Raw genomic sequence first — 24,975 nt, 5'->3', positions numbered from 1 at the left:
ACACTGTTTGTATTCGGCCGTATTCCCAGTTGCCTTGCCATGATTAAATGCGGTGGTACGTGCTTTCAGTTTTGCGCAAATTCTGCCATCAATCCACGGTTTCTGGTTAGGGAAGGTTTTAATAGGCACAGTGGGTACAGCACCTCCTATACACTTTCTTATAAACTCGCTCACCGAGTCAGCGTATACGCCAATGTTGTTCTCTGAGGCTACCCGGAACATATCCCAGTCCACCTAATCGAAGCGAGGAATCCGATTGGTCAGACCAGCGTTGGATAGACCTAAGCACGGGTGCTTCTTGTTTTAGTTTCTGCCTATAGGAGGAGAGCAACAAGATGGAGTCATGGTCAGATTTGCCAAAAGGAGGGCGGGGGCCTTGTGTGCATTGTGGAAGTTAGAGTAGCAATGGTCGAGCGTGTTACTCGCTCGTGTACTGCAATCGATATGTTGATAGAATTTAGGTTGCCTTGTTCTCAAATTAGCTTTGTTAAAATCCCCAGCTACAATAAATGCAGCCTCAGGATATATGGTTTCCAGTTTGCATGAAGTGCAGTGAAGTTCCTTGATTGCGTCTTGGTATCTGCTTGCGGAGGGATATACACGGCTGTGACAATAACCGAGGAGTGTTCACTTGGGAGATAATACGGTTGGCATTTGATTGTGAAGAATTCTAGGTCAGGTGAACAAAAGGACTTGAGTTCCTGTATGTTGTTACAATTACACCATGAGTTGTTAATCATGAAACACACACCCCTCCCTTCTTCTTACCGGAGAGATGTTTAATCCTGTCGGCGCGATGCACTGAAAATCCTGTTGGCTACTGACTCAGACAGCATGTCCCAAGCTAGCCATGTTTCCGTGAAACAGACTATGTTACATTCCCGGATATCTCTTTGGAAAGCAACTCTTGCCCTGATTCCGTTGACTTTGATAACTAGGGACTGGACATTAGCAAGTGATATACTCGGAAGCGGTGGGTGGTGTGTGCGCATCCGAAGCCTCAGAAGAAGACCGCTCCCGCACCCTCTCCTCCGGTGGCGTTGTTTTGGGCCTCTGGAATCAATTTAAATGCCCTGGGAGGTGCAGACAAAGGATCCACTTTGAGAAAGTCGTATTCCTGGTCGTAATGCTGGTTGTGCTGGTAAGTTGGCATCTCTCTGATATCCAATAGTTCTTCCCGGCTGTATGTAATAACACTTAAGGTTTTCTGGGCTAACAATGTAAGAAATAATACATAAAAAAAACAAAATACTGCACAGTTTCCTAAGGACTAGAAGCGAAGCTGCCATCTCTATCGGTGCCATCTTTAATATTAATGCACATGTGTACTAGGTCCTATCCCACCACATCCCATGGCTTTTATAGACACACTTCTTCCCATAGCAATCTCCTTTTGTCAGCAAAACTCTCTGTCCCACTGTCTGTATACACTAAGTGATGACTAATCTAGCATCTCTCTCTCTCTCTCTCTCTCTCTCTCTCTCTCTCTCTCTCTCTCTCTCTCTCTCTCTCTCTCTCTCTCTCTCTCTCTCTCTCTCTCTCTCTCTCTCTCTCTCTCTCTCTCTCTCTCTCTCTCTCTCTCTTTCATTGTGATGACTCCTCCACCATTGGATTCAATTAGAGGTTGTGTTCTCTGAACTGGAAGATGACAAAGATGGTAGACAAATGAAGATGTCCCACTCAGGCCATTTACCATTGAAAAAAAAATGGTCAGTTCCGGTCTGCTTAACGGGGTGGCTCTCCCATAGGCACCCATGCATTAGCAGCTGGGTCTGGTCTGCTTAGTTCATTAACTGTATAAGAACCAGAAAAAAACAGAGGGAGTGGGATGTCTCACTTCCTCTTTTGTCTCGGAAGATGATAGAACAAGGAAGGTGATATGGGGGAGCTGTCCGACAGATCCGCTCGGTGTCTATTTATGGCTTTTGCCCTTTAATTGAATTCATATCCACTCTGCAGATGTAGTACGGCTTGATCTTGAGTAAGAGCATCGCCTGCTAAGTCAAATAGTGGGGACAGAGTGCTTAAACATGTCTTTTTTTAACTCACCGTTGAAGACTGATGGGTACAGTCCATATTGAGACATTCCTGTAAATATGTGCATCATTTGGTAGAAACAATATTGGATCTTTCAAGAGCAGAAATGAAAACCCCTACAGGTCAGATAGTTATCAAAGTATTTGTGTTTGTTTTCTCCACTTGGCCCCTCCTCAACCTGAATGCGTTATTTGCAGGAAGTAGGACGATCGATTACTGCGTTTCCTCATCAATCATGTCTCACCCTCCAACTGGGCTCAGATCAAGATTTAGTTTTGATTTACATTTGGTTGAGTTGTCAACTAACGTGAATTCAACAACAAATGTCATTGGATTTAGGTTAAAAGTGAAAAAAATATGAAATGCCTTTACGTTGATTGCTTTTTGCTAATCCAATCAGCTTTCTACGTTGATTCAACATCATCACATTTATTTTGGGGGTTGAAATAACTTTGATTCATCCAGTTCTCTTTGACATCTTTTAATTCAGGATTTTTTTTTCTTCACATTTTTATAATCTTGTTATTGTGAAACTAGTGCCAATTCATTTTGTGACTGAATCTATGGTTCAGCTGTAATTTGATTAATCTGGCAGTCAGATTATGTTAATCTCTCTGTGTTACGGTATAATCTATGAATAGACCTTGTTGTTGGCCTCTGTTTTATGTTCAGGACCAAAGGATTTGCATTTCTTTGTCTAAAACTGGTCCAAACACCTGCTCTTAAGGTTATTTTGTTCACTTGCCAATTGTTTCTGTTACTGGCATTTAAGGCTTTTGTTTTGTAATAAACATTTAGAAAATGGTGGGCAAAGTCACTTCCCACCGAGATATCAAAAGAGTTTTGAGGGCACGGTACAGATTTGTGAATCTCTAGTGTAGCAAATACAGTGTTGACACACACACACACAATTTTCTCCACTATGTCAGAGACAGCTGATGGGTTCTGGGTGTTGGTGTTTCCTCCATCAGAGAGCCCTGGATGGGAGGGCTGATGCAGCTACAGTTTTCCATGTTCTGAGAAGGCCTCTCCCTGGGGGCCTCTCCCTGGGGGCCTCTCCCTGCTCTTCCTTCCTGGAGACCGGATCAATTGAGCCCTAATGAATGCAAGGCTATTGATCCCCCAGCCCTCAGCCAGGCCCATTGTAATGGCCCTGAAATACTGGATCTCACTTCCCAGACAGGACAGGACAGATAAGGAGGAGGAGGAGGAGAGAGGGGGAGGGAAGGTAAGGGGAGGTAGTGCATGTAACTCACTCCCTACTGTAATGTTGCTTCCTTCCTCCCTGTTCCTGTCTATCTCTCATTGTTCTTTCTCATTTTCTCTCTTTCTCTCTGTTTCTTTCCTCACAGGTGCTGAAGCCAGTGGTTAGCCAGGAGGTCACACAGAGTCTTGGCAACAGAAGGCTCATCAGTTTCTCTCTCTCAGGTGAGTCACTCTTCCTCCATCCCTCCGTCCCTCTTTTAACACAGGGTGTCACATGGGACAGGAGGAGCTCTGTTTGGCACCACTGATACCTCTTTCTTTCTCTTCAGGTCTATTTTAGTTCAGAAGGTCAGGCTCAATGTCAGTCAATTGATTTATAAATGTGGTCTATTTTAGACTTCAAGGAGAGACTCTCCCTTTTTTTGGTTCTATATCAGGCTTTGTGTCGATATTGTCAATGTTTCATTTTAGCAGGAGAGGGTCAACCATGCATAAAGCTCTGCTTTTTAACACCAGAACCTCCTGGCCTTTCAGCCTATAAGTACCCGCTAGACAACGCCGCCGGGCGCACGTTTAGCATATGCATCAGATGCATATCAACCCGCAAGGTGCGCAAACATAAGCACCACCACTTGATAAATAGTGCATAAACTATCATAAAGGATTAATTGCATGAATAAATATAGCCTTTTAAAACAATTATGTCAATGGTTATTTGTTTAGATCATGTCAAGGACATGTTTTGTATAATTCTACCAAGTCCTAGGAAACACATAGGCCTATAGACTATTTTCGTTACCCTTACAATAAAAACAATGACAGTGTAATCCATTTGATCAAATGTATTTGTAGATTTGATTAGTAATATAGTTATAGTAATTAATAACGTCCAGTTACAGCTTCTTTTGGCCAAATAGAAACTGAGAAGATAATAGTAGAACCAGGTGCTCAGGTGAAATGATTTGCTGCATTCCTGAACCAAAGCACCAGTGCATGAACAATTGTAAAGGATGAATTGCATAAATAAATATATTGTAATTGTAATTGTATTATGTTACTAGTTTTTGCTTAGTAGCCAGAGCAATGGGCATGTGGGCATGTGCCAAATGGGCATGTGCTGAATGCACGGATATTCTTTAAAAAAAAAAGGGGGAGCAGAGCTGCACCTCTTGATCTATGAGAGTTATTTGGCAAAGGTAAGTGTAATAGAAACTGCAGAATATTCTCTATCTGATACTTGTCTACAGGCTAACTTTTATTAGGTGTGAAATTAGTTTCACACATAGTTTAGGTGTAGTTTAGGTGTAGATTTGATGGGCCGGCTGTGCAGGCTGACTGCCATCGTTTGTTTCCCGCTCATCAAGTTGGACAGAGTCAAGGATATGTTTTGCATTATTCTAAAGGCCTACTGCAACACGTAGCATGCTTTTGTTACCCATACAATAGATTTGATTTGTATCAGAGTTATAGTAAATAAAACGGTTCCATAACAACTTATTTTTACAAAGAAAAATGTAAAAGACAGTGGTATGATAAATAGGCATAACAAACGCATCATTTCACTAAACTAAATTAAATCAACCTCTTCACCCTCCTTATCATTAAGTTAGGCCTCATTTAAATTCAATTGTGAAGTAAGGTGCACAATTATCGCCCATTCATCCATTTGTCATTCATTCAGTGAGTAGAGAGAGAGAGAGAGAAGCTTTAGCACCTGGCTGGGTACCAACGTTCCACAGCACATTTCTTAGCAGGTTAAGTTGGGAATAGGTGTGGAAAAAAACAGTTAAAAAGGCTCTAAATGCTTTTTTTGCGATTTCAAAATTCTGACAAATGAGCAGTGTAAAATACAAACATTTAGGAAAAGTCAGGGAAGGAGCAGGACATGGCTTATTTTTTGTGCATTTTTTCATTTTTTCTTTACAAAATCAACCGTTAGTGACCTTTGGCCTATGGCGGTTCTAGTGTTAAGGTACCACTACTGACATTTTGGAGGCATCTATAACTTTGGAATTTGTCTATATCTATTTGAGCAAGAGCATTGGCGAAAACTTTCAATGCAGTTTCTCTCTCTCTTTCTCTCTCCATGGTAGGTGGATAAACTGCATCTTTGTCCTTAGCTATACATACACTTTAAAAGCAAACGTGTAGCTATATTTTGGAAGTGTTTGTTGCTCTGTTAAGAGCCAATCGCCCATGCAGTGCCTGGGGCTTGTTGTATCTGGCCCTACTGTACTGTGCCCATGCCTCCACAGCTCAACATCCCCCACAAGTGTCACTGATGCCCTGGCAATCTGTACTGTAGCTATTTTTCACATTGCTATGGTTAGGGCCTCTGGAGCTACCTTCCAAATGTAGCTGTTTTTCAGATGCCTGTTGGAATGTTCCATTTGATTCGCTGACTTCGGTCAATATAGGCTGTCATCTTCAGGAACCCTTCAGGAGTCCTCTTTCAAGGCTTTGACTGCTGCAGGTCCACATTGACCTTCCTTTTGTCGCTCTCTAAAGATGAGCTGAAACCAAGGCTATTCTTTCATGTGCACATAAAGGGGTCACACTTTCGGCATATTATTACATGGAATTTGCATTAAGGTGTAGTTACAGTACAAACATCTACATAGTAACTACTCATTTGAACACAGTTTTAATTCACCCATTTTTCTGCACCATGTACATTCTGGTTTTTGAAGGACCTATAGAGTAACTATATGGTGCGAAGGCAACATAATGTGAAGAGTAGTCCAGAACTGTTATTTCTGTAAATGTTCAGCTAATAGATGTTACTATGAGAAATGGGAGGCGCCACAAGATGAAACATATTCTGTATTTTCAAGTATCCTTCCTTTTTCCCGCCCACTACTCTCTTACCTGGAGTAAAAGCTGAAAAGCTGTTGCCACTCTATCCAAGCTTTCCTTAAACAATGAAACTATACCCCAAACGAGCACTAACATTTCACCACACGCAGTTAAGCTACACACACTCTCTTTTAACGCACATACGTCGTTCAACCCCGCCACTCTGTGTGGTTTTAGCCATTGACAGTGTTGTTTTCTCATATATATTTCATTCATAACCACTTCTCTCTTGCTACTGCTTTAGAAATGCTGGTACAAATATGAGCATTAGCGACTTAGCTACCAAGCAGGCCAGTGTTGACTGCTGTCTGTACGCCGTCTCCCGTTATCCACAAACCCTCCTTCCCCTTGTCTGCTACCACAGTCACCCCCTAGAGGGAGGGAGGGAGGGAGGGAGGGACGGACAGACAGACGGACAGATTGGAGTGGAGGAGAGGGAACTAGCCCTTACAGTCTGAAAGGGGGGGATCTCCTGGCCCAGGCTATTGTTTGTGATTTATCGAGCGGCCCAGAGCAGCTATAGGCAGCGGACACGCAGAGGGAGAAAGAGAACTACACCGCCACAAGCTTTGATCAATGGGGTACGACTAGAGGCCGAGTTGTAAACAAGGCCCAGAACCATTAACAGCCAGATCCACACACTGCGTTTGATCGCTCAGTCTCCCTCTGTTAGGGGATGAATATTTGAACAGGTTATCAGGCTCTTGTTTCCACATTTTTTTATCTTCCTGTTTCTCTCGCCCAACCACCAGCTTTTACCGTACGTCACCCATTTTGTCGTACTTTTTCTTTACATTTGAGTAATGTAGCAGACACTCTTACTGTGTCTGACTTACAGGGGCGATTAGAGTTAAGTGCCTTGCTCAAGGGAACATAGACAGATATTTCACCTAGTCAGCTCGGGGATTCGAATCAGCAACCTTTCCGTTACTGGCCCAACACTCTTAAATGCTAGGCTACCTGCCATCCTGGAGAGGGAATATTTAGAGAGAATATAGTTACACCCCTTCAAACTACAGAATACAGTCTATATGACTCTCTCGCTCCCTCTCGCTCTCTCTCTCTCTCTCCCTCTCTCAGATGTCCAAGCGGTGGGGCTGAAGAAGGGAATGTTCTTCAACCCTGACCCCTACCTGAAGATCGCCATCCAGCCCGGCAAGCACAGCCTCTACCCTGCGCTGCCCCACCACGGCCAGGAGAAACGCTCCCGCATTGTCTGCAACACCATCAACCCTGTTTGGCAGAGAGAGGTGAGTCTGACTGCTGGGTTGGTAGGGTTGACAGTGGTCTAGGGTTGACAGTGGTCTCTGGGTATTCTAGAAACTGTACCTTGTTTCTGTGACAGTGTCACAAGTTTATTCAAGTGTCTTCAGGTTTGAACCCAGGGAGGTATGGCAAGACGTCAGCAAGGGAAAAGCATTATAAGTGTATGTCACAAAACAATACACACACTATACAATACAGAATGGAGGTAGATGTGAAAACTTGATAATGATAATGCGTTCATCCTTAATGGATCTTGGTCAGCGTCGATGGATCCTCTATGGCGTCGTGTGTTTGGGGATATAATTCAACCCTGACACGTCTTTTGTGAACATGTCTGAACTCAGGGCTTGGGGGAACCTGCCATTTTGAAAGCCAAATCTGAGAAATGCATGGCATGAATAGGGTGAAGAAAGTGATGAAAGGTGTAGGAACTGTGAGAAGAGTTGGTGACAGGCTTGCAGTCAGACAGGTTGGGAAGTGTCCCTATTTTGTGTCCAACCTCGACTGTTTGTCTCTGCTACACTGAGTATTTGCCAAGGACATCTAATTCATCTCGCAGACATTGTTCTTGAGAATGTTGACACTGGCTGGGGAAACGCATTTGACACAGTGGCCTCAAAGCTCTGTGCAAAGTAAGGATTCTAGATAGGGGAAGACTCAGACTGTGGTGTGAGCTGCATGCCTGTGGGATAGTGTTATTTCCCCCACCTATCTTTTTGCCTTAGTTTGTATACTGTGCATGCTCAGTGTACCTACTTGGTTAGGAACAAAATGTTTGTCCACACCAGAACAAAGGTACTTTTCCAGAGTAAGGAATTGTCATTGAACAGCAGTCCCGGAAGGGGAAAACAACAGGATCAAGGTGGAGAAGTTTGGGACTGCTGTCAGACATTTCATTGGCCTGTTGTGCTTTATTAACGCAACACAGCTCATTGAGAAAGCTGTAGTGTCGCTGTGTGTTTGTCGAGGACTTGTGTCTGACATTGAGATTATTTATCTTCTTCGCGCGGAGCAGAGCGAGAGAGAAAGACTTGAAAAGGGGAGCCCCTGGGAAGCAACGTCTTTGTGGGTTCCTTGATGCTGCCGCTGAGTTTCCTTTGAACAGTTAAACTTCAGCTCTCAACGCATACCGCTCTGCTCCCTCCATTTTGTCGTAACACTTTGTTAAGTCTGTAGTCTGTACAAGAGAAGTCTCAGGCTTACACTCTAGCAATTTGTGATCAATGAGCCAACTCCAGAAAACAAGCCATTAGATATTCATTGATTGCCTAATTTATTGGTGGATCGATTATAATATTGTGTATTTGTCAAAGTTACCTTTTATGTCACAGTTACACTGGCTGGTGATTTTTGCCGGCTCACAGAAGAGCCTAAAGATGTGTGTGCCAGCGTAGGTGTGTATGTGTGTAAGTGCGTGTGTGTACACATACACGCGTGCGCATGTGCGCTAAGGAGTTCCTCTCTGTCTCCTCACTACCTACAGTGCGGTTCTTGTGTGACAGAGTGAACGGACTTCCTGTATCTACGTCACAGTGTCCTTGTGGGTTCGCCCGTGTATCCCCCAGCACTGAGGCAAGGGAGGACCATGGCACTGAGCCAAACCCCACATAGCTGGAACACACAGCATCTGTGGAACTTACTGGGTGACTTTGACGGTGTGAAGAAGCACTGTATGCCTTTACATTTTCAGTAAATCATTTATTTCAAAATAGAACTGCAATGAAAAAGAATCTGACCTGGTATGTAATATCTTGTCGTCTTCATGTTATGGAGGACAACCCTTTTCATTAATTTTCTACATGTATTGCATTCACACCTTATCCCACTGGCTAAGTTGGTCTGGACTTCATTACAAATGCGGGGGTGTTCATTTGGTGGCGACCCACATTCTCCAACTCCACCCGATTTGAAATATGGGTGTACCACAAAGAACGAATGGGTGACACTCAGGGCCCTGGAGTATTTTTTGTTTTTGTCATTTAGCAGACACTCTTATACAGAGCAATTGGGGTTAAGTGCCTTGCTCAAGGGCACAGACAGATTTTTCACCTAATCAGCTCTGGGATTCTAACCAGCAACCTTTTGGTTGGTGTCAACTGCAACTGGTTTTGAAAGGGTCTTTAGACTCTCTCAGAACAGATGGTGTTAGCATTCTGTGTCTGTCCCATCAAGTCACTGTTGCACATGAATGTGATATGAGGGATTGATAACGTGAGTGGCACCCTGATATGACTCTATGTAACCCTGTTAGACAGATCTATGGTGGAGCAGAGGGAGAGAGAGACTGGAGAAGGAGAGATGGGGAGAGAAAGATGGGAGAGAGGGATTGGGGAGAGAGATATGGGAGAGAGAGAGATATGGGAGAGAGAAATGGGAGAGAGATGGGGAGAGAGATGGGGGAGAGAGAAATTGGGGAGAGAGAAATCGGGGAGAGAGATATGGGGGAGAGAGAGATGGGGAGTGAGAGATGGAGAGAGAGATGGGGAGAGAGAGATGGGGGAGAGAGATATGGGGGAGAGACACATGGGGGAGAGAGATATGGAGAGAGAGATGGGGAGAGAGAGATGGGGAGAGAGAGATGGGGGGAGAAAGATGGAGAGAGAGAGATGGGGAGAGAGAGATGGGGGAGAGAGAGATGGGGAGAGAGATGGGGGAGAGAGAGATGGGGAGAGAGAGATGGGGGGAGAAAGATGGAGAGAGAGAGATGGGGAGGGAGAGATGGGGGAGAGAGATGGGGAGAGAGAGATGGGGGAAGAAAGATGGAGAGAGAGATGGGGAGATAGAGATGGGGGAGAGATAGATGTGGAGAGAGAGATGGAGAGAGAGAGATGGGGAGAGAGAGATGGGGGGAGAAAGATGGAGAGAGAGATGGGGAGAGAGAGATGGGGAGAGAGAGATGGGGGAGAGAGATGGGGAGAGAGAGATGGGGGAGAGAGAGATGGGGGAGAGAGATGGGGGAGAGAGAGATGGGGGAGAGAGAGATGAGGGGAGAAAGATGGAGAGAGAGATGGGGAGAGAGAGATGGGGAGAGAGAGATGGGGGAGAGAGGGATGGGGGAGAGAGAGATGGGGAGAGAGAGATGGGGAGAGAGAGATGGGGGAGAGAGAGATGGGGAGAGAGAAATGGGGAGAGAGAGATGGGGAGAGAGAGATGGAGAGAGAGAGATGGGGAGAGAGAGATGGGGGAGAGAGATGGGGAGAGAGAGATGGGAGAGAGAGATGGGGGAGAGAGATGGGAAGAGCGAGATGGGGAGAGAGAGATGGGGGAGAGAGATGGGGAGAGAGAGATGGGGAGAGAGAGATGGGGGAGTGAGATGGGGAGAGAGAGATGGGGAGAGAGAGATGGGGGAGAGAGAGATGGGGGGAGAAAGATGGAGAGAGAGATGGGGAGAGAGAGAGATGGGGAGAGAGAGATGGGGGAGAGAGGGATGGGGGAGAGAGAGATGGGGAGAGAGAGATGGGGAGAGAGAGATGGGGGAGAGAGAGATGGGGAGAGAGAGATGGGGAGAGAGAGATGGGGGAGAGAGAGATGGGGAGAGAGAGATGGGAGAGAGAGATGGGGGAGAGAGATGGGAAGAGCGAGATGGGGAGAGAGAGATGGGGGAGAGAGATGGGGAGAGAGAGATGGGGAGAGAGAGATGGGGGAGAGAGATGGGGAGAGAGAGATGGGGAGAGAGAGATGGGGGAGAGAGAGATGGGGGGAGAAAGATGGAGAGAGAGATGGGGAGAGAGAGAGATGGGGAGAGAGAGATGGGGGAGAGAGGGATGGGGGAGAGAGAGATGGGGAGAGAGAGATGGGGAGAGAGAGATGGGGAGAGAGAGATGGGGGAGAGAGAGATGGGGAGAGAGAGATGGGGAGAGAGAGATGGGGGAGAGAGAGATGGGGAGAGAGAGATGGGGAGAGAGAGATGGGGGGAGAAAGATGGAGAGAGAGATGGGGAGAGAGAGATGGGGGAGAGAGAGATGGGGAGAGAGAGATGGGGGAGAGAGAGATGGGGGGAGAGAGATGGGGAGAGAGAGATGGGGAGAGAGAGATGGGGGGAGAAAGATGGAGAGAGAGATGGGGAGAGAGAGATGGGGGGGAGAAAGATGGAGAGAGAGATGGGGAGAGAGAGATGGGGGAGAGAGGGATGGGGAGAGAGAGATGGGGGAGAGAGCGAGAGATGGAGCAAATGAGTGTTCAAGAGGCGGAGAGCAGAGGCGAAGAAATGAACTCTGATGGAAATACGGGAACCCTGGTCGGTGCAAGAGGAATGGGAAAGATATCCCCATCCCTTTTTGATTCCCTTCAGTGAATTGGTTCCATGGGGGCCATGTCAGTGACATCTGCTATCTCCCCACAGACTGTAACTATAACATCAATACAGTGCTCCCATGCTGGCTATATGCACACCAACGACCCACTTCCTTCTGTACCATAGATGAAATTCTCAGTGAGTGGACTCATTTGGAATCGTCATCTGTATACCTTGGAGCTCCTTCCCCAGTAGACTAATTTGGATCCTGCTTTTGTGGACCAATTTCATATCGAATTTGTCTTTCTGCACTGCAGACTGTCCTGGACTAGTGGAGCTATCCTGTCATCACTGTTACACACTCTCCCACTTCCTGTCGGGGTCATCTCCACAGCCATAAATGTCCTTTAGGATTTACAGCCCTGCCGCCAATGAAATATACTGCCTGCCATGTCATACATGTGGCCATAACTCACACCCGCTCAGAGAGAGAGAGATAGAGAGAGACAGAGAGAGAGAGACAGAGAGAGAGAGAGAGAGAGAGACAGACAGACAGACAGACAGACAGACAGACAGACAGACAGACAGAGACTGTGCAGTAACACTGATGCTTTACAGCAGCTCATGTGGTCTCCATGGTGTCTCCATGGTGATAGGGACTTGAAGGGTTAAGGGTGTCGTACAAGTTTCTGTGGAAGGGAGCAAAACCCAACTCTGCTACATACCAATGACCTCCCTTTTAAGGTTAATGGATTTTAGGACACAAATGGGCAACCTGACATGAGTCAAGGGTCTATTCCCTTTCATGGGTTGTTGCTGGTGAGGCTATGAAGAGTAGCCTCTCACAAGCTGTGGTGGAGATGGGTGTCCTTTCCTCCAAGGTTTAATGCACCAACAATGCAGTTGTAATGTGAGATCCGTCATTCTCCTCTCTCTCCCTCTCGGTCATGTGTGTGAATGTGTGAATAATTGATTTAGCAGGCACATTTCCGTGAATGTGTTAAGGAAGTCATTTGTGCATATTGAAGGAGAAAAAGTTGCATGTTATGCCCTGTGAAGTGGAACAGTAGGCATTGATGATGCCATAAAACTGGTTTGCTGTGCTGTATATTTAATGTACAGCATATAGGATATACATATAGTACATTTCAATCTGTGTGGCTATATCACCCTCTTATAGCAATGTCCTATACCATCCCTCCATTTTGTATCTTTTGGGAAGTGCTTAAAATGTGATGCAGTCCTGATGGCCCAGTCATGAATCAAGCCCGTGACCTCTCCCTGGCCCAGGCTAATCTTTCTCACTCTGGCCGCGCCGGAGTATTTAGCCCCTGTCACACTCTATTCCGCCTGGCATATTTGGTACCTCCTGAGGCGGGACTGGGCACGTACTGTAGCTGTAGCTACCTTAGCGCTTGACTAAGCAGGCCTGTCTGACTCTGCACAAGGCATTTCATCATCAAACCCCTGATGCCTGCATGCCGTTCATGCCTTCTGAGTATTGCCACACACTGACTCACCGAACACCACAGGAATGTTAATGGCTGGACGGGAGAAAGGTTTCATCCATTTGGAGGCACTCGGTTGATGATTTCTGCTATTGTTGCTCAGTACGTACTGAGCAAACTCTCCTCGCGTTCTTCGTGAGCCAAGATAACAGGAGGCAGGTACGGTGGCTCCCGTAGGACACGTAAAGGTGAGTCAAAAGGAACACACAACGATAATTCACAAGGGCTACATAGTGAACATAACAAACACGATTGTTTACTATGGATACTCGTGACAGTTAAATAGGTGTATGCTGCACAGTGTCTGTGAATTGAAGCTCTCGACTCTCTCATTTTTACGCAGTTACCTGTGGTTTCGGCTTTACATGTTCTTCTCTCCGTGTGTAGCCATGCCCAGTATGGTCAATCAGGAAATCCGTGCCACCTTTTTGACCTTCTTAGACTTTCAACACGTGATGAAGAAGGAAAATCATAAAGTGTTAGAAGTAGACAGCATATGAAGAGAATGGGAGCATTTCAATAGCTCAAAAATGGTGTTCCCGCCACAGTTATCCCCTGTCGGCACAGAAGGCTAATAATCTCACTACAGATCTGGAGATTGCAGGTTCAATCCCAACTATTCTTTCACCATGTCCGCCCCCCCCCCCCCCCCCCTAAAAAAAAATGAAATTGAGGATTAGAAACAGTATACTCTACTAAAAGAGAGGATGTCTTCATTTTGTCCAGATTTATTATTCCAGTCGAATGCAGAATTTAGACCAAATGTAAAAAAGTAAACATTGTATAGAAGTTGACTGTTCAACTTTGAAAAACACACCTGATATAATTCATACGTGTTGACTTTTGATAAGGTTTGGCTTATTTTTCATGATTTGATCCTAGATCAGCGCTCATAGTCTTAGATACTTTGTAACTATGGACCCAGAAGTATGCAGCATGTAAAGAGGATGGGTGAGGTGACGGTGAATAACTCAGTTACCAGTATTTCCCTGGGTTGGTTATGTCTAAGAAGGCTAAAAAGGAAGCATGGAATTCCTGATTGACCATACTGCCATGGCTATATACTGAAAAAATATGATTTAAGAGATCTTCCATGGTGACGCAGAGGATAAAAGACCTGGCTTGGGAGCCAATCATTGCAGGTTTAAACCCCAGATTGTTAACATTAAGTGTAAAAAAAAATACAGTTGTGTTTGTGTAATTAAATTAAGTCTTATTAAATCAATGAAAATGCCATGTCTCTATATCACCTACATTGTGTTATCTGTGGTGGTTAGTAAAGACGTTGTGCACAACATTTTAGTGAATGTTAGGAGAACATTCTGAGGATATTTTAGTAAAAAAATATATATTTTAACGTATATAAAGATTTGGTTATCAAAAACATTCACTGAATGTTTTTGGCATGTTATCGTAATACTGTTAGTTAAATCCCTAACTAGAACTTAAAAGGGAATCTTAGCTAATGTTCTGTCAGTGTCTGGTGATATTGTCAGCTAACAGAAGTTAGAAGGTCAGAAATACTTCTAAATGTCACCATTGTGTGCTGTTTTTTTGTTGTCCTTCCTGGTTTGGACCTGTATCTGTATTGCATGTTTAACTCTGTTCCATTAATCTATGAGTAAGGTACACTACGTTACCAAAAGTATGTGGACACCTGCTCGTCAAACATCTCATTCCAAAATCACGGGCATTAATATGTTGTTGGTCCTCCCTTTGCTGCTATAACAGCCTCTATTCTTCTGGGAAGGATTTCCACTAGATGTTGGAACATAGCTGCAGAGCCACGAGCATTAGGTGTTCGATAGGGTGGAGATCAGGGCTCTGTGCAGGCCAGTCAATTTCTTCCACACCAATCTCGTAAAAAACATTTCTGTATGGGCTTGGCTTTGCGCACGGTGGCATTGTCATGCTGAAATAGCAAAGGGCCTTCCCCAAACTGTTGCCACAAAGTTGGAAGCACAGAATCATCTATAATGCGTTAGTATATATCTCTTCACTGGCACTAAGGGGCTTAGCCCGAACCATGAAAAACAGCCCCAGACCATTATTCCTCCTTCACCAAACTTTACAGTTGGCACTATGCATTGGGGCAGGTAGCGTTCTCAGATTCGTCCATCGGACTGCCAGATGGTGAAGCATCACCAGAGAACACATTTCCACTGCTCCAGAGTCCAATGGCGGTGAGCTTTACAACACTCCAGCCAACACTTGGCATTGCGCATGTTGATCTCAGGCTTGTGTGCTGCTGCTCAGCTATGGAAGCCCATTTCATGAAGCCCCCGACAAACAGTTATTGTGCTGACTTTGCTTCCAGAGGCAGTTTGGAACTCAGTAGTGAGTGTTTACACGCTATGCCCTCAGCACTTAGCGGTCCTGTTCTGTGAGCTTGTGTGACCTATAACTTTGCGCCTGAGTCGTTGTTGCTCCTAGACATTTCCACTTCACAATAACAGGACTTACATTTTAAAAATGTTACCTTTATTTAACTAGGCAAGTCAGTTAAGAACAAATTGTTATTTACAATGACGACCTACCCCGGACGACGCTGGGCCAATTGTGCACTGCCCTATGGGACTCTCAATCATGGCCGTATATGATACAGCCTGGATTCAAACCAGGGACTGTAGTGACAGCTCCTGCACTGAGATGCAGTGCCTTAGACCGCTGCGCCACTCGGGAACATCTATTGCACTGGAGCAGCTCTAGCAGGGCAGAAATTTGAGGAACTCACTTGTTGGAAATGTGGCATCCTATGATGGTGCCACGTTGAAAGTCACTGAGCTCTTCAGTAAGGCCATTCTACTGTCAATGTTTGTCTATGAAGATTGCATGGCTGTTTGCTCGATTTTACATACCTGTCAGCAATGGGTGTTGCTGAAATAGACGAATCCACTCATTTGAAGGGGTGTTCACATACTTTTGTATATACAATGTATAATGTAACTGCTGGCTCTAGGAGTTGGCTTTAATTTGGGATTCATTCAGAATAGTGCAACGGCCCCTGACCTAGAATTTTCTGGAGTGTGCTGCTACTATTTGGCTAACACGATTATCACTGCGACCACTGAGTGTGTTCCGTTTCCCCCCACTGTGGGACAGTGTTGCTCTCTGAACCTGAGGGAGACAGCCACTCCCGCTAATCAGGCTAATCAGGGAAGCTACACGAACACTCAGTATGCTAACACTTTGCTTTATTAAAGTCGAGAAGTGATATGACGGCTTGGAACTGGGAGAATGACTCACTCTGTGCATCCCACCAAAGCATTTCCCTCGCTCCTGGCACTCAAACACAGCAAACACTTCTGTATTCTCTCAAGTGGCTTGGTTTGTTTACCCTTTATGTGTTTGTGCGAGGCTGTGGGCTAATGATAGCTAGCACGGAGCATGTTTTCGTTACTCCTCAGTTCCTCCACAGCACCTTGTAAATTAGGAAGGGAGGTTTACTTGAGGGGATCCATCTTAATGGTTAACCACCCTGGCCGGGCTTTAAGTGACAACAAACAATGTTGTGAACCTTACTCTACAGAGGGATGTTTTTGTTTTCTGGTAGGCTAGCTTAGCTTAGCATCTCTGGATCAGCAGTATGGCTCGATAATACTACAGAACTGTTTGCGCCTGAGGCTATTACATAGCCAGCCAACCATCTTTACTGTACTGTACAGTAGGTGCTGTGCTTAGCTTAGTCACTGCAGTAGTCTCCCAGATGGCTGCAGGCCAGAGGAATGCAGAGCTGGATGGGAAATGGATTTGCATGTATGCAGGCATCGTCATGAGTCACGACACACAATTCGCTCTACTTTACTGTCATTTAAATCTATAGCTCTCTTATTGATTTATTTACCATCATCGGGAAAACAAAAATAGATAGTACACTGTGGCAAACATGGGTTGAGTTTTGCTTCTATCCTATTCCTTCCTTAATTTGTCTGTCTTCGTTTTTCCTGTAATACTCCCAGCATCTATTTTGGTGGGCCTGCAGCTATCTTGTTTGTTTGTGTAGTGGTTATTGGTCAAACACACAGAGAAAGGAGTCTCAGGCTAAAACATTGAAGCCTCTTCTTGCTCAGTGCATAGTGTGCTTGTAGAACTATGTGTATGTTTCTTTCTGTCTCTATCTTCTCCGACACAGGAAAGAGCTGTACTTTTCAATTCAATTAAAACGGAGCGCTGAGGATGACAAAGCCGTGGGGCGGAGGGAAAGAGAGAGACACTGCTGGGTGCAAATTACATTCAGCTGCTACAGATTGGATTTTAAGGGGTGGTGCAGAGGGGGGGGGATGAGGGACATTAACTAGGCCAGTGCATGGAGGAATCAGTGGCTTCGTTGTTGTTTTTAGTGCGAATGGCAACTCAAGCTAGGCAGAAAGCAGACCTACCAAAGCAGCGTATTCCACTTTGGCGCTGCAGCTGAAATTTGATAGCAGGCTAGTTGTGGAACAGTGCCCTGGAACCATGAACCGGTCAGGCAAGGTGCTCCCATCCAACCGTCCTCCACGCAAAGGCCATTTTTTCTTCTACTGACCTGTAACTGATTGAACGCACCACAGCAAATCCACTTTCACAGAGGACTACACATCACAAACCCTGTTATAGTATACCCAATGGTTACCCTTGCTCTGGGACACTGCACACACACATTACATCTCCTATGTACATTTAAAATCCACCAAAGCTGTACAATGAAACGCCAGTTAGTTACTGCAGCTGCAGAGCTGGTGCCTTTTATCTGGCTTGTTCACTGGGCAGGATGCTCCTCCGGTCTCTCTAGCGTTTGGATGGAGTTCAAGGCACTCTCTCTCTCTGATTCTTGGCTGAGGGAGAGGGCGTTTAAGCACCTTGGACAGCGCTCAGTTTCTGCTGCCGCTGGCCTTGGTTCATTCAGCACCACGGACAGCAGCAGAGGCAGCCCAGACATGAAGAGGAACTGAGCGACAGAGAGAGTCAAAGAAAAAAGAGCGTGAGGGAAGGAGAGAAAGGCAAGGAAGGAGATATAGAAATGGATTGAGGGAAGGAGGGGGAGAGAGAGAGTTTGGGAGAGGAAGGGAGGAGGGGAATATAGAAAAAGGGAGTGAAGGAAGGAGAGAAACAGATAAAGGCAGTAAGGGAAAGAGAGAGGGAATGCCCATTTCAAGATCTTATCCTTCAAGATCCAATGTTATCATACATTGATTACTTAATCCAAGCTCTAAACTCCATAAGAAGATTTCTATACGTTCCATTGTCCTTTAATATTAAAAAAAAATATATATATATATATATTTAGAGTATGGTCATAATAGGTCTAGTAATCAGGGAACAGTGTAATTAAGTAACTATAGAGATTTTCGCTAAATCGGAGAAGGCAATGCTGCCATTTTGACCTTGATAAAGGCTCTTTATTTCAGCGTAAAATAGCTGTCATCAAGAGAATAATTAAAAGCTAATGCGTTTTTGAAGGTTTCATCAATGAGAAGCCATGCCTAACAAAGATGCACTGTCTCCTGCTATTCCTAATAGATCTATTAATAACACCATGAATGGTCATGAAAAACAAGTCTGAATGATATTAATGGTACATAGAGTTGTGTGTATAAATGAATCATAAAGAGACCTGTAAGCACCGCCGCCAGGGTTGAGAAGCAGGTACGGGGAGTCAAACATTTAATTGGGAACAGACATAAAACCAGACAGGACCAGCGTCAGCACATGGGTATATAAGGACATATGGCAATCATTGCAGAAGCAGGGAACAGGGCTGGGAACCAGAAAGATATAGGGTGTGCGTTATAATGATGGCAGGAGTGCGCAATGCTGGGGAGCCTGGTGCCCTCGAGTGCCAGGGGGGAAGTGCGGGAGCAGGCGTGACAGTACCCCCCCCCCCCCCCCCCCCTCTAGGGGCACCACCCGGCGTTCCACGTGGGCGAGCCCTACGGGCGGGCTGAGGCACGGCGCTGAACAAGCCGGCTGGGCATGAAACCCCGACGAACAGTGAGCGCCTGGCGAGCTGGCGGAGGCATAGCAACCTGAGGAGTTGGCTGGGCGTAAAAACTTGACGATCCGGCTGAGGCCTGAAGTGGGATGGGCGCCTTCTGAGCCAACCGGGGCAAGAAACCTCGAGCCAGCTAGGGCATGACAGCCCGACGAGCCAGCTTAGGCAACCCCGGTTCCATCGGTGTCGGGCCACGGACCCGACGTCACCACCACCTGGCGCCCTCGAGCACCAGGGGGGAAGTGCGGGAGCAGGCGTGACAGAAACACACATAGTTATCATGTCGTTATGATGTCAGTACCTGATTTACCATATAATTCCTTGGAATAAATACCCAGTAAATGGCATTAATGTATAATAGAGTGTAACCAATCAAGTGATGATATCAGTAAACCCATGGGCACTAACATAATATACCTTTCTCCTCTCCTCTACTCTCCTCTCCTCTCCTCTCCTCTCCTCTCCTCTCCTCTCATCTCCTCTCCTCTCCTCTCCTCTCACTATTTCTGTCTGCAGCGCTTCAGCTTTGTGTCTCTGCCTACGGACGTGCTGGAGATCGAGGTGAAGGACAAGTTTGCTAAGAGCCGGCCCATCATCAAACGTTTCCTGGGCAAGCTGTCCATGCCGGTGCAGAGGTTACTGGAGAAACACGCCATCGGGTAGGTCACCTGACCTGACCACAGCCACTTCCACACACTCAGGCCTACTGGGCCCTTAGCGATCAGACCCTGCTAGGGATCCATGTCCCCTGTGTGGACAGCCTTATGTCAGTTTGCACGTTGGTTGTATGGAATGTTATGTATATACTGTATTAGTACCAGTCAAAATTTTGGACACACCTACTCATTCAAGAGTAAAAAAAAAAAAGAAAATGTATGGAATCATGGAGTAACCAAAAAAAGTGTTAAACAAATCAAAATATATTTAATATTTCTGATTCCTCAAAGTAGCCACCCTTTGCCTTGATGACAGCTTTGCACGCTCTTGACATTCTCTCAACCAGATTCATGAGGAATGCTTTTCCAACAGTCTTGAAGGAGTTCCCACATATGCTGAGCACTTGTTGGCTGTTTTTCCTTCACTCTGAGGTCCGACTCATCCCAAACCATCTCAATTGGGTTGAGGTCGGAAGATTGTGGAGGCCAGGTCATCTGACACAGCTATTCATCACTCTCCTTCTTGGTCAAATAGCCCTTACACAGCCTGGAGGTATGTTTTGGGTCACTGTCCTGTCGAAAAAAAATGATAGTCCCACTAAGCACAAACCAGATGGGATGGCGTAACGTTGCAGAATGCTTTGGTAGCCATGCTGGTAATGTGTGCCTTGAATTCTATATAAATCACTGACAGTGTCACCAGCAAAGCCCCCCCACACCATCACACCTCCTCCTCCATTCTTCACAGTGGGAATCACACATGCGGAGATCATCTGTTCACCTACATTGTGTCTCACAAAGACACAGCGGTTAGAACTAAAAATCTCAAATTTAGACTCATCAGACCAAAGGACAGATTTCCACCAGTCTAATGTCCATTGCTCGTGTTTCTTGGCCCAAGCAAGTTTCTTCTTATTATTGGTGTCCTTTAGTAGTTGGGTTCTTTTGCAACAATTCGACCATGAAGGCCTGATTCACGCAGTCTCCACTGAACAGTTGATGTTGAGATATGTCTGTTACTTGAACTCTGTGAAGCATTTATTTGGGCTGCAATCTGAGGTACAGTTAACTCTAATGAACTTATACTCTGCAGCAGAAGTAACTCTGGGTCTTTCTTTTCTGTGGTAGTCCTCATGAGAGCCAGTTTCATCATAGCACTTGATGGTTTTTGCGACAGCACTTGAAGAAACTGTCAAAGTTCTTGAAATGTTTCGTATTGACTGACCTTCATGGCTTAAAGTAATGATGGACTGTCGTTTCTCTTTGTTTATTTAAGCTGTTCTTGCTATAATATGGACTTGGTCTTTTACCAAATAGAGCTATCTTCTGTATACCACCCCTACCTTGTCCCAACACAACTGATTGGCTCAAACACATTAAGAAGGAAAGAAATTCCACAAATGAACTTTTAACAAGGCACACCTGTTCATTGAAATGCCTTCCAGGTGACTACCCCATGAAGCTGGTTGAGAGAATGCCAAGAGTGTGCAAAGCTGTCATCAAGAAGAATTTGTTTAACACTTTTATGGTTATTACATGATTCCATATGTGTTATTTCATAGTTTTGAGGTCTTAAAATAGTACAAATCTTGACTGGTATTGTCCTTTTAAATGTCTCTTTCTACTTCGCTTGCGTTTTCTCTAACTTTTGTATTATCTCCCCTTTTATCTTTTTTTGCTCTCTCTCTCTCTCTCTCTCTCTCTCTCTCACTCTCACTCTGTCACTCACTCACTCTCTCACTCACTCACTCACTCATAGGGACCGTGTGGTGAGCTACTCTCTTGGCCGCAGGCTGCCGACGGATCATGTTAGTGGACAGTTGCAGTTCAGATTTGAGATGATGTCCTCAATTCACCCAGGTCACAAGTACTTCCTTCTTTGAACCCTTACCTTCTTTTACATCAGGACTGAGATCACATTTATGTCCGTTTTGACTCAATGATCAAATTGAAATAACCACGATAAGACCCAGTCACCACATGATATAGTCAAGAACATTGATCACAGTGGAGATTAATGTGAACAATATTACTGTTGATTAATTCCATGTACTATTATTGTCCTGATTAAAAGTCCAACACATTTGTGTTAACAATCCCTGTACTATGCCAATGCCACTATTCAACAATTACACATAAAGGAAATGCGCAGTGCAATTTCTCTTTGTCAGCTATTTATTTTATTGGGTGCCCAAGTCACCATTCTAAGACAGTAAGGTGACTTACTGTTCTCTCTAATTTCAGATGACGAGGACATCTCCCTCGTCATGGAGTGCCCTGTGGTCCCTGACCCTGAGCAGTTGGAGGTAAACCAGGTAGACCCAGTTACCCCAGCAGAGATCCCTGTCGAAGACACATTGAGCATGGGGCCCGACACACCCGAACTCCCCCTGGATGGAGCCCCAGACTTGGAGGACCCGGAGCCCTCCACCACTCTCGCTTACGTCTCCCTCACAGAGGAGGCCCATCCTGGGGACGATGTCATGGAGGAGGAGGGTGTGGAGGAGCAGGTCACCCTGGTTGAGATGGAGGAGAGTACAGTTAGGGAGGTGCAGGTATCTTCTTCAGAGCCACAGACTGGGATAGAAGAGCAGGTTTCAGCTGAACAATTGGTGGAGGAGAGAGAGGAGGAGGAGACTGGAGCCCAGGAGGCTCAAGCCCTGTCTGAGGAAGGGGAGGCCCAGGTGCAGCCTAAACCTGAGGGTATGGAGATGGAGTTGGACAGTGAGGAACCTACCACTGCTATGGAGGAGCCGTTGGAAGGAGCCACGGGGCCTGTGCCGGCTGAGGAGTTAGTGGAGGTAGTGGAGGAGGAGGGACAGCAGGTGGTGGTGGAAGCCAAACCGAGGAGGGTTGACTGTTGCTGCCCAGCCCGCGCCTCCCCTCCAATGCGGAGCGCCCTGCGGCGCAAGAACAGGCCCTGCTCGCTGCCCGTCTCGGAGCTGGAGACAGTGATCGCCTCATCGTGTGGCGACCCCGAGACACCACGCACCCACTACATCCGCATCCACCACCTCCTCCACAGCCTGCCTTCAGCACACCAACGGCAGGGCAGCGGGGAGGAGGAAGAGGGGGAGGAGGAGGGAGGGTCTTCTACCGAGGAGCCGACCATCAAACCCACCTCCAAGGACGGGGAGGAAGGGGAAGGGGAGGAGGAGGAGGAGGAGGAGGAAGGAGACGCGTCCCAATCCCTGGCGTCCCCCTCCCAGGTGCGTGAGTGCACAGCCCCCTGCTGTCGTAGTAGGACCCTCCCCCGCAGTCTGTCCATCGAGCGCCTGTCAGAACTCAACCAGCTCCTGGATGGAGGGGAGAGGGGAGGGAGGACGCTGCACCCACGCCTGGAGAACGAAGAGGCAGAAGGGGGCGGAAGCGGCCGGGGAGTGAGGGGGAGCGAGTGTGAGTTGTGCGACAACTCCTGCTACAGCACGTCTTGTTATAGCACCAGTTGTTACAGCACCTCCTGCTACAGCAACTCTGGCTACGAGGGGCGCAACCGCCCCTGCAGCCACACACGGCTGTCGTCGGTGGACAGCACACGCCTCTCAGAGAGCACCGTCTTCTCCTCGCAGGACGAAGAGGAGGAAGAGGAGGAGAACAGCGCCTTTGAGTCGGTGCCTGACTCCATCCAGAGCCCCGACACCAGGGAGCCTGGCGGCGATGGGACGACAGCAGAATGGAGGCAGGAGACGGAGGAGGGGACGAGAGGGGAGAACGGGGAGTCGCCGGTGGCCGGGCCTAGCGATAGGACAGTAGGAGGTGAGATGCTCTTCATAGTCACTTGCTAACTGATACACCTGGTAAATGTGTATTTACCCTGTTCAGAACCTGAGACCAGGTCAACCTTAGCAAACGTGATAAAAACATACCCAGAATAACAAATGAAAACAACCCTCTTAACCTCTCCATTCAAAAGGTGCCATTTCTATTTTTGCATGACTACTCTACATTCTTGCCTTGTGATGATTACACTGTACAACAACTGCACAGCATCGCAGCCCACCACAATAATTATAGCTTACTATACACAGAACCTTATTTTAAGAAACAAGGCCTCCTCCTCACCTCACCATAGTCTATTGATAGAGAGAGCACAGGAGAGGTCTGTTATCGAGTCCATAGCCTCCGCTGTGACAGGCCTGGCTGCCCATTAGTGTCTTGCACAGGGAGCCCTGTTGTTTCTTCCCCCACATTCAGGTGCATGAGCACTGTCAGTGTCGCTGTAATAATCTTCCCCCCAACCCCCCACTGCCGTGAATCGAGTAAATGCCAACCGAACCATCACCCATGATTGTGATTATCATTGTTTTGCCCTTTAAAAGGGCAGTGCACCGTGGGTCGAGAAAGGAGGCAATGGGAAACACATACCCCCGCTGTTGTGCGTTTTACCCCCAATTTCACAACAATTTCTTTGTGTCTGTTGTGATGACCCTTGTGTGTGTGTCTTCCCCACACACATACATCACACATCACACACACACATCAGGCCTCCTGGACAGGGGTCAAAGGTGACGGTGGCCTCAGAGGAGAGGGGTCAGCATGGGGTGGTTAGGTCATTGGCATTGGGTTTAGGTTCCTGGCTGCCATATGGCACCAGGCTTTTGTTTTTGGTCATAAGCTGCTTTGCCGCTGCCATGTTGTTTTGTTATCTATGTTCTTTGTTTCTATGTTTGTTTTTGATATGGCTTTGACTGAAATGGTGGTCCAGCTACTGGTTGAGTTATTAGTTCAGCTACTGGTTCAGTTACTGGTTCAGTTATTAGTTCAGCTACTGGTTAAGTTACTGGTTAATTTACTGGTTCAGTTACTGGGTCAGTTACTGGTTCAGTTAGTGGGTCTGCTACTGATTCAGTTATTAGTTCAGTTACTGGTTCAGCTACCGGTTCAGTTACCGGTCAAGTTACCGGTCAAGTTACCGGTCAAGTTACCGGTTCAGCTACTGGTTCAGTTACTGGTCAAGTTACTGGTCAAGTTACTGGTTCAGTTACCGGTTCAGTTACCGGTCAAGTTACCAGTTCAGTTACCGGTTCAGTTACCGGTCAAGTTACCGGTCAAGTTACCGGTTCAGCTACCGGTTCAGCTACCGGTTCAGTTACCGGTCAAGTTACTTGTCAAGTTACTGATTCAGCTACTGGTTCAGTTACCGGTTCAGTTACCGGTCAAGTTACCGGTCCAGTTACAGGTTCAGCTACCAGTCAAGTTACCGGTTCAGTTACCGGTTCAGTTACCGGTCAAGTTACCGGT

The 24,975-nt window shown here is 46.3% G+C and overlaps 1 protein-coding gene across 1 annotated transcript in view; it reads left to right on the top strand.

Moving 5' to 3' along the window:
• LOC139366745 (E3 ubiquitin-protein ligase HECW1) overlaps positions 1-24,975 on the top strand; it is a 67,741-nt gene that overhangs the window by 14,639 nt on the left and 28,127 nt on the right. Inside the window, exons 5-9 of the mRNA XM_071104442.1 lie at positions 3,390-3,465; positions 7,180-7,349; positions 19,595-19,737; positions 21,494-21,594; positions 21,979-23,490. Coding sequence (XP_070960543.1) covers positions 3,390-3,465; positions 7,180-7,349; positions 19,595-19,737; positions 21,494-21,594; positions 21,979-23,490 — 2,002 coding nt within the window. The remainder of the gene's footprint in view (positions 1-3,389; positions 3,466-7,179; positions 7,350-19,594; positions 19,738-21,493; positions 21,595-21,978; positions 23,491-24,975) is intronic.

This window comes from Oncorhynchus clarkii, chromosome 15, assembly GCF_045791955.1.
Source record: "Oncorhynchus clarkii lewisi isolate Uvic-CL-2024 chromosome 15, UVic_Ocla_1.0, whole genome shotgun sequence".
Lineage (NCBI taxonomy): Eukaryota > Metazoa > Chordata > Actinopteri > Salmoniformes > Salmonidae > Oncorhynchus > Oncorhynchus clarkii.
The sequence above is the reverse complement of the archived record's forward strand: the minus strand, read 5'-3'. Positions and strand labels throughout refer to the sequence as shown.